This window comes from Oryza sativa, chromosome 9, assembly GCF_034140825.1.
Source record: "Oryza sativa Japonica Group chromosome 9, ASM3414082v1".
Classification (NCBI taxonomy): domain Eukaryota; kingdom Viridiplantae; phylum Streptophyta; class Magnoliopsida; order Poales; family Poaceae; genus Oryza; species Oryza sativa.
The window spans coordinates 18,562,349-18,575,956 of NC_089043.1; the positions used below are offsets into that span (position 1 = coordinate 18,562,349).

Consider the following 13,608-nt stretch of genomic DNA (forward strand, 5'->3'; position numbering starts at 1 on the left):
GTTGTTAAATATAAGGGCAGAATATCATGTTGTTTTATGGATTAATTAAGGGCATGTCTAACACATTATGAAGTACCATTTGTTGTGCTTCTTTGAAAAAAAAACCATACATTGAGTACAATATTGACAACAAAACTATATCCTAAAATGTGTTATTCCCTAATTGTTTTTTTGACGCACGTCCTAATTTCATTATAGTCAAACTATCTAAAGCATATGCCACGGATATGTTAAAAAACAAACTTTTATTGTCATTTATGAACTAAAATACCTTTGTAACATGTATATTGCAATTCCATTATGTTTAGTACATGAAGTAAAAAAATTTGAAAGTTGTATACAGCTTGAAGTTCGCAATAAATGGAAGTTACTATCTTATAACTCTCTGTTGTTTGCATTTGTTATTTTTGATCATTTTTCTTTGGATAATATTGCTACATAATGATGATGCATGTGAGGTGGATTCAGTGTAGATGCTGGGGGGCCTCGTGTGTCCCCACCCCGCTAGATCTTGATGAAGAAGAGGAGGGATGGAAGGTGAAAAAAGAGGCGTAGGAAGAAAAGTAGATGAGTTAAGGAGGAAGAAGAAGATGAGCCTCGAGCCCCCTCTTGCTTGATGCTAGATCCTGTCCCTGGATGCTTGTTGATACCGAGTTTATAACCATTATTAATTTGAGTGTATAAATGAATGGGGTAAATATTAAAAAGTTAATAATAAGTTGATGTACGAAAATTCCAAAAATTGTTGATGAGGAATGCTTTTATTAAAAAAATAATCATACAATTAATTTAGAAGCTTGGGAAGCTTATCCACGATTATCCATGCATAATTCTTAACTGATTGGCAGAACACAACGAACTGAATATGAACCACGGTGATTATATATTAAAAGTTAAAACCAGATCGGACACTAGCTCTGGCGGCTCGCCATGTATGCGTACTTCTCAAGACAAAATAAGATACGAAAAGAAACAAAGTCTTGTAAGCCAAATTAAATTAATTAGACAGCAATGTGTGTTTGCACACTGACAGTTGAGCTGACAGACAGACCTGCTGCTGTGTTCTCTCGCCTAGAATTCTCACTGCACATGAAAACAGTATGTTTTGCTTCGTCTTCCTGCAAATCCTGCTTATATATTATCATCTCACAGCTGTAGATTTCCAGTTATCTAACTTGATATATCTCTTCTTAACTCTGTATCTGGCCATGCATGCGTGTCTCTTATCTCATCTGAGCAGTACTGCAGAATAATTTTTAATTTTTTTTATGATTGTTGGTAAATAAAATAAAATTGAACTTGTATGATTTAGCATTGCTTAATTCATTCATCAATCATATTTAAATTCATGTCAAATAGACCAAAGTAAAAATGGAAGGTGCACATGGATGCTAGCTAGGTAATCCCTCTCTGTTAATATTTATCATGTCATTAATTTTGCACGCATCGTTACATCACATGTCTCTACACGCACCATATTACCAGCCGGGCCACTGACAGGTGGGCCCCACTGTCAGCCACACGCGCGCCTCTTCTTCTTCTTCCTCTAGCTATGGCGCCAAAACGAACAAAGGAAAAAAAAAGAATCGAATCTATGGCCGCAGCGGCCGGAGGTGGACGGGGACGCCGTGCTTGGGGCGGAGGGTGAGCACGTTCTCCGGCGCGTGGCGGTAGTTGTCGGAGATGGCGAAGCGGAAGGCCGAGAGGAGCATGGCGAGGACGACCTTGGCCTCGACGAGCGCGTACGCCTGGCCGACGCAGTTGCGCGGGCCGGCGGCGAACGGCAGGAACCTGGCGGCGCCGGCGGCCGACGGGCGGCGCGCGCCCGGCGCGAACCTCTCCGGGCGGAACTCGTGCGCGTCGGGGCCCCAGATGGACTCGTCGTGGTGGATGGCCAGCACCGGGATCCACACCGACAGCCCCCGCGGCAGCCGGAGGCCGCCGAGCTGGATGTCCTCGAACGCCATCCGCGGCAGCAGCGTCGCCGGCGGGTACAGCCGCAGCGTCTCCTGGATGATCATCTGCAGCTGCAAGAAAAAGATTCTCATCATCATGACATCATCAATGGCGGCGCCCAAGCAATGCCGAATCGATCGATCGATCGATCGAGTGGTGGTTACCACGGTGAGCTTGGAGAGGTGGTCGGCGGACGGCGGGTGGTCGCCGCAGACGGCGGCGACCTCGGTGCGGGCCTTCTCCTGCCACGCCGGGTTGGTGGCGAGCAGCATGATCGCCCACGTGAGCAGCAGCGCCGACGTCTCGTGGCCGGCGAAGAAGAAGGTCTTGCACTCGTCGATCACCAGCTGCGCGTCGTAGCTGAACTCGCCGCCTCCGCCGCCGCCATTCTTCTCCTTCTCCTCCATCTCCGACAGAAGCATAGCCAGCAAACCCCTCCCGTACGTCGCCACCGCCGCCCTCCCCTCGTCGGCGATCTCCCTGCTCCGCCGTATCGACTCCATCAGCACCGCCTCCAGCTCGCCGTTGAGCCGCCTGATCTCCCTCCTGTACTTGCTCGGGAAATACCTGCCAAATATTTCCTCATTAATTAATCGTAAAACGTGTGCATCTGATGACAAATTGTCGCATCCAAAACTAATCAGATATTCTGTTCGTTGTAGTCAAAATCAAACTGTTTTAAATTTGATCAGTAGAAAAAAAATAGTAATATTTTCAAACCCAAGATAAATTTATTATAAAAATATATTTAATTACTGATTTGATGAAATTAATTTATTTATAAATTTAATCAAATTTAAAACAGTTTAATGTTGTCTTCTAACCTGGAACGGAGAGAGTAGTGATGGTCCGCACGAACCGCGTAATTAACTAACATCCAACACCCGCCTTAATCCGGATTAATTTACTCGTAATGCACCGTCGTCTCCGGCGGCGGCGAGGGGGTGGGGGGACTCACTGGCTGCCGGGGATCCAGAGATGGCGGCTGGAGCGGGAGGTGAGGCGCTGGAGGTGCTCGAGGAGGAGGAAGATGCGCTTGCCAGTGTCGTAGCTGGTGTTGAACTCGGTGCGGGAGATGATGTCGCCGGTGAGGCGGGTCATGTGGGCGCCGATCTCCACCTCCTCGCCGCGCCGCCCCGCCGCCGCGTCGCGGAGCTCGCGGATCGCCTGCTTCGTGCACTCCACCATGCGCCCGACTCTCCCCTGCACCGCCCGCGTCAGTCAGAGATCGAGAGGGGGGGGGGGGGATGCCAAATCGAAAGGTGTTCGACGCGTGCCTTGAGCTTGTCGGCCATGAACGCCGGCGCGACGACGTGGCGCTGGTGCGCCCACCTGGCGCCGTTGGCCATGAGCAGCCCGCCGCCGATGAAGTGCTTCGTCCCCTGCCTCTGCAGCCACGACTTGCCGGTGGCGTGGGCGTACTTGGACGACAAGAACTCCTTGATCAGCGCGGTGTCAGTCAGGCACAGCCTCGGCTCGCTCCCGTACAGGTACACGAACAGCTTGCCTGCAAACCAAAAAGAGTCAACGAACGAACGAACAATCGCCGGCGGCGGCGTGTCGCGCGCGTGGCGTGCTCACCGTATGTCCCGGACCAGAGCACGTAGTGGGGCATGAGGCGGCCGACGATGTCGTGGCTGAGGGACGGCATGTCGTCGGCGGTGGCCCTCGCCACGAGCGCCGACACCTCCCGGAGGTTGCCGACGAGCGGGCGCGGCGGCGGGCCGCGCACGCCCTGCGCCGCCATGGCGCGGCGGATCCTCATTGGCGTCAGCCAGTAGCAGGACAGGGTCACCCACGCCGCCCTCAGAAGCAGCGCCACGAGAGGCGACGACGCGGCGATCACCATGAGCGACACGAGGACCGCCATTGCCGCCGCAAGAAATTCAGCGAGCGGGAGAGAAGGAAGAGATCGACAAGATTTGTCGCCTCGCCGCCGCACACTCTACAAAATGCTCCTCTGCTGCTTATATATACAAACAACCTGATAATCTCCTTGGATGAACAGATTTGATTGCCATTAAAGCATATGCCATCAAAATATTTATTTTTGCCTAAATCTCTCCCTTATCAAAAGTTATTTCCTTCCTATTGTCTCCTCTTGACTGATAAGGAAGGCCATTGCTGCTAATGCGTTATGTTTTTTTCCCCTTTAATGTGGGTTAGATAACCGTTGTTGCAATGCAAGCGGGCCAACCCGCGAGCTCACTTATAAATCAAATAAGTGGTAATCCGTGGGTTTTCGCGTTTTGGCCCGACTTGCCGTATCTAGAGATGATGTAAGTGGGTCAACCCATAAACCCATTTATAAGTTAAATTAGTAGATAACCCACAAATTACATGTTAAATTTTACCTATAAACTTCGCGGGTTCGCCTGCTTGCATTTCTACAAGTGCAGAGACTAGTGAGACTGTGTGCAATACACACGATGGAGTTATTAGACATCCAACTCCAGGGTAGCAAGGCCCGGCCCGTCGTAGAGGCTAGATTGAATTCCATTATCGAAATAAACCTTATTTGGAATGTGCATTATGAAGTACCAAAATTGATGTGGATAATGGTTATCTCACTGTCTTGCCATTGGAAGAAATTAAAGAGGAATTAGTGCACCACATATAGTAGTTATTTATTAATTGCTTGATATTTTATACTATCTCTTAGTTGGGTCTAAAATTATGTTCAGGATATGTGGAGATCAAGTGGGAAGATCTTATGGAGCTCATGTGTATGTGCATGTAGTTTTCTACAAATAACTAGTCAAACTTACAAACTATAAGTAAACTTTAAAAAAAAATTGTAAGCGGCTATATAGTTTTAAATATCTAGACACGAGACATGAAAAGTATTTCTTTAAATTTATTGTTTTAGCATGTTTTACATGTAATCCTACATTGCAATAGAAGTTGTCAGTTACGGCCTGTTTGGTACAGCTCCAACTCCTAAATTTAACTCCAGGAGTTGGGTCTGGAGTGGAGTTGTGGAGCTGCCTAAACCCAGCTCCACAACTCTAGTTTATTTTGTGAGAGAGCTCCACCCAGCTCCACTTACAGTTTTGGTGGAGCTGAAACTGTTTGGCTAAGCTCCAACTCCAGGAGGGGTGGAGCTGGAGCTGGAGCTGTGCCAAACAGGCCCTTAATATCTGAGGAGATGAACAAAATCTTGAAAGGATCAAAATACCTATACATATCCACCTCTATGTAGAGCTTAATCATACTATTATAAGACACATGATCAAATTTATATATAGTAATCAAATAAATGTGTAGATATAGGACAATAAGAGCCTCTCCTGCTATTTTCTCATCAGAAGGAAAAGTAAATGTGTAGAGTGATATTCTATAAACGACTTACAATTATATAGAAACAAATCAGCCGGAATATTGTATGAGAGTGCATATCACCCATTCTCGGGGATGGGTTAAGTTTTGTTACAACATATATTGTCCTGGTTACTTAGGCAAATACAAATTTATTCTGCAATTACATAGAAGATCAATACGTACTCACATTTCCGTGATTGCACCCACTAACCCATGCTCCAAGAGACAGAAACCAACGACACATTTCTTATCTAACTAAATTCATGTTGAAAGATCATCTGCATGTGAGTAATATTGTAAGCACCAGGATTTGAATTTTGGTGGGTAGAGTCCAGCACCTACGACTCCATCACCATACTTCTAGTGCTTCCCCAAAACAAGTTGACTACATATCTTTCGTTTTAGATGGCCATTCCGTCTACTTACTTACCTAGTATCGACCTATTAGAGAATAATCACTAATTACTACTCCATTTTATATTATAAATCGCTTTAGTTTTTTTTTCCGTTCGAATGTTTTTAAGTTTGACCAAATTTATAGAAAAATATAGCAATACTTTCAATACAAAATAAACATATTATCAAATATATTATATGTTAGTTCTAATTTGATGTTGTAGATGTTATTATTTTTTTATAATCTAGATAAAAATTAAAGAAATTTGACATGAAAAAAAATATTAAAATGACTTATAATATAAAATAGAAGGAGTAATCAATAAATAAAATAAGTAGAGGGCCATGCTCCGGGTTGGCCAGGTCTATCCTCCAGTATTGCTAGTGTTCAAAATGACATTTATTGTGATTGAAACACAACATATTTTAAATTTGAGAGAAAAAAATATATCCCCGTCCCAAAATATAAAGTGTAAATGGCTTTTACACGGTCTCCAACATTATACTTTAACCATCAATATCTTTATAATATATTATTAACATCATATGAAAGCATTTTCAAATACAAATCTAATGATAAACATGCATAAAACTAAATTTATATACTATTAGTTTAATTATTAGTCAAAAATTTGAAAATATTGATATTTTCCTAAAATGTTGTGCTCATTATATTTTGGGACGAGTGATTAAACTTACGATGGACTTCAGAAAATTATTTACTTGTAGAAAGCTGACCTATGGTTATTTGGCTTATTAGTGTAACTTAACTTGTTAGATTTTTGAGAAAATTCCTTGTGTACCCTTGAAAGTTTACCTAATCTCTTCTACGCCCTTGAATTTTGTTCATTCCCTTACATACCCATGAATTTAAGTTTGGATCTCTTCCATGCCCTTTTCGCTAATTGACCCTTAATTGACCGTTAAATTCTTATGAAAAAGCCCATTTTTGCCCTTTGCTGTGAAGAAGCATATAAATTAATAGTGTGTTGTTGGAGCGAAAAATTTGTTAGATGGGACTATTATATGAGTTAGTTATGCACCATATTATTTGTGATAAATATGATTTTAGATATCACATAAAAAATTTAATGCTCATTTTTTGTGTAGCATATAAATATATTTGTCTTATACAACAAATCTGTTATATTACTATCAAAACACATATGCTACATAAAAAAACTTTTAATAACTAATAAATAAATATTAACTTTTTACATCATATCTAAAAGTAAATTTGTCATAAATAATGTGGTGCATAATAAGCCCATAAATATAGTAGTCTCATCCAATAAATTTCTATACTCCAACAATATAATCCATTAATTTATTATGTTTCTTCATAGCAAAAGGGCAAAATAGACTTTTTCATAAAAAATTAACGGTCAACTAGGGAAAAGGGGGTGGAAGAGATCCAAACTAAAATTCAGGGGTATGTAAAGGAATGAGCAAAATTTAAGAACACTGGAGGGATTAGGTGAACTTTCATGGGTATATAGGAAATTTTCTCTAGATTTTTTTGGTGTAACGTGCCCAATTTTTCTATTCAGTGGTAAGGAACGTATCCAATCTCAAAATATGTTGGTCCAGTTAGGTGCTCATAGTTTTGATTTTTTTTTTTTGCACCATTGCCAACCAAAGTTCAAGGTTAAGATTTTCACTATTGCCCACCAATGTTATGGACACACACATATATATTGCACATACGCAAGCTCGGGGGATTGTTTGATGCCCTCAACAATACTCAGTTGTGCGTGTGTGCATGTGGTGGTGCGCTTTGAATTTGTCCAAATATATATACTCTTATAAAAGGGCCTCCATACATCAACAAACTCCAAAATTGAAGCACTAAGGACAGCAACACGAACCACAACTGTCGCCAGGAATTCTTGTCCGAAGCAGCAGGCCTTTAAACTAGAGTATCATCACACTAGAGAATGTATATAGAATTGTCAATCCCTTAAACAATCCCGGTACTTTATTCCGTATTCTTTCCCCCTGCACTTTCACCATAGATGATTCTGAAGCAAATTAAAGCCTTTCAGATAAGGAACAAAAACTAGTGCAGCTAACAAACAGAGAAAAAGGCAAAAAAAAAAAAAGAAGCCGAGAAAGGAGGCCATTTTTTGTTTCAGTAGCAAGCCTGCCTAGTTCTCTGCACCCTGCGCAAGTTGGAGAAAGAAAACCATATGCTATGACGAACAATCATACCAAAGCCAATATAGCTAGCCTCATAAGAAACAGATTGTTTAGTGAAGCTCAAACAAAAAGGCTCAAATACGAACAGAAGAAAGACAGCTTGGATGAGCTGTAGTCGATCAGATCAAGTCGGTGCACACTTCTTTCTGAATATGCTGCGGCAGCTGAAGATTAACAATTAGGGCTTTTACCTCAGTTTACTTTCCAAGTGACGAAGAGTCAAACAACCTGAAGAAATCTCTTGTCATAAGTATTAGTTCCAGGAGGTTTCGCTGTTGTCGGTTTTTTGTCGGTCTGTAAAACGCTAAGCCAAACTTTTGTGCTGGGAAGCACTAACATACATAAGGTCTAGCTGGGTTGGTAATTGCTTTCCAATAGCACCTTCCATTTTCACCTGTAGTTAGTCAGATCTGTTCAGACATTTTTTTTTTGGAGAGAAGTAGTAAAGTAACTTTGATTTGTTGCTGGAAATGCTGCATTGCTATATCTGAATTTTGTGATGAACCCAGTGAAGGATGTTCACTTTTGCAATTTGGAAGACATGAAGAATGTAAGAAGGTCATGTAAGGTCAGTTTTGCAAGTTTTGAGGGCCAATGGCAAAGTGAGACGACTTGTCTGGGGTTTGATACACTACTAGGAAAAGCATTTTCACCAGTAGGGAAACGTGTCTTCCCAGGCGTACGGCCGGTCCGCCTGCAGCACAACACCTGCAAAGATCGCCGATCTTCGCAGGCGGGCTGGTGGTCTGCCTAGGAAGATCATTTCCCTAGGCGGAGTGGAGCTAGACGGTTCGCCTGCGAAAATATAGAATGGCCGCCTGCAAAAAAAAATTGCCACCTGTGAAGATAGGTACAAATATTTGAAATTTGTTACAATGATAATTTGCTCATAAATTATTTTTCAATTAATTAATTAATTGTTGCATAAATAATATTAGTAAATAACAAGCTTTTGATACTGAGAAATCTACATATATTACATATATTCGTCGGTGGGGTTTTTGCTCAATTGCGTAGGTCCGCTTACGAAAATTATTTGCCAACGTCGGTGAAAATATTTTTTCTAGTAGTGATAGAGGATAAGATTATTCTTTCATCAAGAAAATTAAATGCTTTGAGCAGACAGTAGTAAGAACTAAGAACCCATAATCTTTCAAGTAGGAAGAAGAGTAGACATCCAAGTTTGAGTTTAAGAGTTTGAAGGCTCCTTTGGAATAAAGGAAATTCAATGGAATTTTAGAGGAATGGAATCCTTGTGAGAGATTTTCTATAGCACCTTTTTGGAAAAAAGGTATTGGATTGCAAATTCCTATGGATTACTTCCCTACGTCCCTATTCCAAATGAAATTTAACATGAGCTCTTACCTCATGTTTTTGTTTTCGTTTGCTAAGCCGCTAACTTATTGACGTCTCTATTAAACCATGCTATGAACCATTAGTCTTTTATCGAAGACACCCTCCCAAGAAGCACTTTCAATATGAAAGTTAATGAAACATACATTAGAACTGTGTACTTTGGAGGCCAAATAACAAAACACTGGCATATGAAAGGGCTAACATGAAATATTGAAAAACTTAGAGAAACAATTAGTAAATATGTGGTCTAGTCATCTCGAGGTGAGGTGAAACATTTATTGTTGCCACCACCAATATTTGGCTTCTTTTAGGAGCAAGGGATATATTGTCATCCAACTACTTCAGATTCGTTTATTCACATTAAGAAAGATAAGAGTACCTTTAGTAATTTTGCTACCACCTAATTTATTTTTTTTTACTTTACACAATCTTAGTTTATTCTGTATCGTACATACATGTATCAAACAGTTGGCACCCAAAACATCATAATCGATAGGAATGGTGCTGACAAAACGAGACACACGACGAGGTAAATGTATCACGTTTCACAACAAAAGTTCGTATATATGCTTCCAAATTTCAACGTGAGAACCACCGCTCAATTATAACCTCCTCACCTTGTCGTTGACTGTCATTTTCTCCTTTTCTGAGGCTGATCTCTCCATCCAATGGCCAAAAGGAAGAAAGCTCCATTCTAATGTCTCTATGACATGCAGCGCGTGAAATTAAGTTGATTTTCCGACCACTCATTTTTTTCCTAACGAAATTAAATTCCTGCGTTCGAAATTAACAAGAGCCGCGTGTATAGAGGGGCGCTGTAATTTCTTCTTCTCTTCTTGCATCCAACAATAGTAGTGGAACATCGTTAGCCGTGTGCATTCACCTTTAGAATGCAGAGGCCAGGCGTTACCCATTATCTAAAAAATAGTAGTGGAACATCGGCACGCCACTGTGGATGTAGTGTGCTCTCATTGTGGATATATATGGCCAGTCCACTACTATTCAACTGCAGCATGGCGTATCTTATGAACCGTTCCGTGAAAGAGAGCCTGATACTGATCATATCCTGCACGTTCCAAAGAAATCTTTGTGCCAAACTGAATAGTTTGATATTGGCCCTTAAAGAAAATAATAAATTTTTGACAGTGTATCTGCAGCTAGCTAGCTAGCTCTTGACAAGCAAAACTGGTCAGCTTAATTATTCGAAGCTAATTAAGAGAGAAATGGTCATCATCACTCATCAATGAGGACTGATCACTTTTAGGAGCACTGCATATATATGTATGATGAAATTGCTGATTACTGAGGGAATTGAAAACTCTCCATGCATGTATGTATAGTACGAAGCACAGTTGAACTATTTTGGGGAAAAAATGCAGTGTAATTAACCATAGTATATTCGTCCATCAGAAGGATTTGAGAATCTCAGACTTGACCGTGCCAAGAGCTGATATCTGACGAGGGAGGCCACCGCAATAGGTATTTTTTTCTAGTATATAATTTTAGACAGCTATTAGCAAATCTCTGCTTATTCAACAAGAGACTAAGACACTAGAGTATATCAGTTTGATTCTGCTGAAAATTTTAAAAAGGGATCATGCAAAACACGCATAAGCTTTAATACGAAATCTTGGAGCCAGTCCAACCATAGTTCTCCAACTTGTACTCCACCGATATTGCCTAGATCTTTAAACTTCAACCTATTGCTCCACTTATCAGGTTCTTTCTTTCTTTCTTTCTTTGCCGTTAATCATGTCCGTTCACCGCTAGTACAGATTCTTCCATCTGTGACGGCCTCTAACAAGACTGGAAATTGCGGGCCGTCACAAGGAAGTAATCTCAATCGGGCCATAGTTGAGGCCCGATTGAGATGAGGGTTCCATACCTCAATCGTGCCCTAAAAGAAGCCCGTCACAGATGACGGTCATCTGTGACAGGCACCAACTAGAGGCCCGATTAAGATAAGTTTAATGCCCGTCACAAATGACACTATTCTTTGCCGGGCTTTTATGAAGGCCCGATAGAGATTACTTGTATGCCCATCACGGTTGATTGTTTTAGGGCCGTTACAGATATTTGTTGCACAGTATAAATACCCCCCACCACCTAGTATAACTGTATCCCACTGTTCACTATTTTGGTGGGAGGCTGTAGGGGGCGATTTTTTGTCTTTTTTCCAAGGAAAACAGAAAATTCCCAAAAGTGATCAAAATGGAGCAATCAAGTGAGTAATATTAATCATTAATTGAGCAATTTTATCTCGTCTTACTTTAGCAATACTGATCTTATAAGATGTGCCTCTAATTTGTTTTTTTTATTTTGTAGCAATTGATCGAAGTTGGATGTATGCGAAAAAATTGAAACGTCATTCTACGGAGTACAGAAAGGGCGTAATAAATTTTATGAACGCCGCGGAGGAGGATAGGAAAAGAAGAAACAGTGATTACATGTGTTGTCCATGTGCAGATTGCAAGAATGAGAAGATGTTTGATAGCGGAGAGGATGTACACGGTCATTTGATACAATGAGGATTCATGAAGGGCTATACATGTTGGGTGAAGCATGGAGAGCAAGAATCAGGAAGTGGAGCAGCAGCAGACAGAAGTGGTGTGCATAATCACGAAGATGAAGATGAGCATGACATGCTTATACCTTCTCCATTAGGCGGTGAAATGGTTTATGTGGATCACGATCTGCTGCAAGACATGTTACGTGACGTTGAGGACCCAGCCCAGAATGAGAGAGATTCCATGAAGTTCAGCAGGTTGGTCAGTGATTCCGAGATGCCTCTGTACGCTGGATGCAAAGCAAAACACACTAAGTTGTCAGTTACCTTGGACCTAATGAAGTTGAAGGCAAGTAGTGGATGGACAGACAAGAGTTTCACAAATCTTTTAGGAATTTTGAAAGCTATGCTTCCTGCTGAGAACACATTGCCTGAGACGACATACGAAGCAAAGCAGGTTCTGTGTCCACTGGGGTTAGAGGTCTGTAGAATTCACGCTTGTCCAAACGATTGCATATTGTACCACAAGCAATATGCGGACTTGGATGCTTGTCCTGTCTGCAAGGCTTCCCGATACAAGTGAAAGAAAAGTGCTGACGAAGGAAAGAAGTCAAAGAGGGGTGGTCCGGCAAAGGTTGTGTGGTATCTACCTATCATTGATCGTTTCAAGAGAATCTTTGCCAACCCGAACGAAGCGAAGTTAGTACATTGGCATGCTACAGAGAGAAGGAATGACGGTATGCTTAGACACCCAGCGGATTCGATTGAATGGAGGAATATCGATCGAAAACACAAAGACTTTGCTACCGACCCTAGAAACATGAGGATATGTCTGTGTACGGATGGCATGAATCCTTTCGGTGACATGAGTAGTACTCACAGCACTTGGCCAGTTCTTATTGTGAACTATAACCTCCCGCCATGGTTATGCTTTAAACGGAAATATATTATGTTGTGCTTGTTAATCCAAGGTCCGAGGCAACCCGGCAATGATATCGATGTATTCCTGGAGCCTGTTATCGACGATCTTGAGATTCTTTGGAAAGAAGGTGTGGAAACTTGGGATGCATATGGTCAGGAGAACTTCAAGCTAAGAGTTCTATTGTTCTGCACCATTAATGACTACCCTGCACTCGGTAATCTTTCCGGAAAAACTATAAAAGGAAAGAAGGCATGCTCCGATTGCAAGGAACATACACGAAGCCGGTGGCTGAAGAAATCACAAAAGATGGTATACATGGGTCATCGGAGGTGGCTCGAAGAAGAAAATTTTTAACGATAAGAGAGAACTTCAGCCTACTCCCAAAGATTTGTCCGGAGATGAGGTCCACGATATGGCCAAGGACATAAGCAATGAGTTTGGGAAGAAAAGAAAACGTAGCAAGACAAATGAGAAGGGTATGTGGAAGAAAAAATCTATATTTTGGCGGCTACCTTACTGGAAAGATCTTGATGTCCGTCATTGCACTGATCTCATGCATGTAGAAAAGAATGTGTGTGAGAGTTTGGTTGGCCTGATGTTGAATATTCCCGGGAAGACAAAGGACGGGTTGAACGCGCGCCTTGATCTACAGGACATGAATATTCGCAGTGAACTCCAGCCCATACGAGATGCAGAGACAGGTAGAGTGTACCTCACTCCAGCCTGTGTCGCGACCGGGAAAATTGCCTTTTCCCGAACGCCAGTGTATTAATCCCCGTCCCAGGAAAAGCCGGGGTACACCACACAAACATGATATAAAAGACACATCTTTATTATATCGATAATATTTACATTATTACAAAGGCACTTCAGGCCTGACAATCAAAAATAAACAGCAGCGGACTAGCGGGCCTACGGCTCCATCTTCACAGGCGCTCAACTGGGGTATAAG

At 41.9% G+C, this 13,608-nt stretch overlaps 1 protein-coding gene across 1 annotated transcript; it reads right to left on the reverse strand.

The window, feature by feature from the left end:
- Positions 1-1,400: 1,400 nt before the first annotated feature.
- LOC9269428 (cytokinin hydroxylase) lies at positions 1,401-4,070 on the reverse strand. Its single transcript, XM_015755276.3, has 5 exons — positions 3,538-4,070; positions 3,234-3,463; positions 2,915-3,159; positions 2,121-2,523; positions 1,401-2,027 (listed from the first exon to the last, which is right to left on the reverse strand). The coding sequence occupies exons 1-5, from the start codon at positions 3,824-3,826 to the stop codon at positions 1,593-1,595; spliced, it is 1,602 nt and encodes a 533-aa protein (XP_015610762.1). The 5' UTR covers positions 3,827-4,070; the 3' UTR covers positions 1,401-1,592.
- Between the last annotated feature and the right edge of the window lie 9,538 nt (positions 4,071-13,608).

Coding starts and splice junctions, on each gene's coding strand:
- LOC9269428 (XM_015755276.3), bottom strand. CDS start 3,826: ATGGCGGTCCTCGTGTCGCTCATGGTGATCGCCGCGTCGTCGCCTCTC. Junction 3,160..3,233: donor TCATGGCCGACAAGCTCAAG/GCACGCGTCGAA, acceptor CGGGCGGTGCAG/GGGAGAGTCGGGCGCATGGT. Junction 2,524..2,914: donor CTCTGGATCCCCGGCAGCCA/GTGAGTCCCCCC, acceptor AATATTTGGCAG/GTATTTCCCGAGCAAGTACA.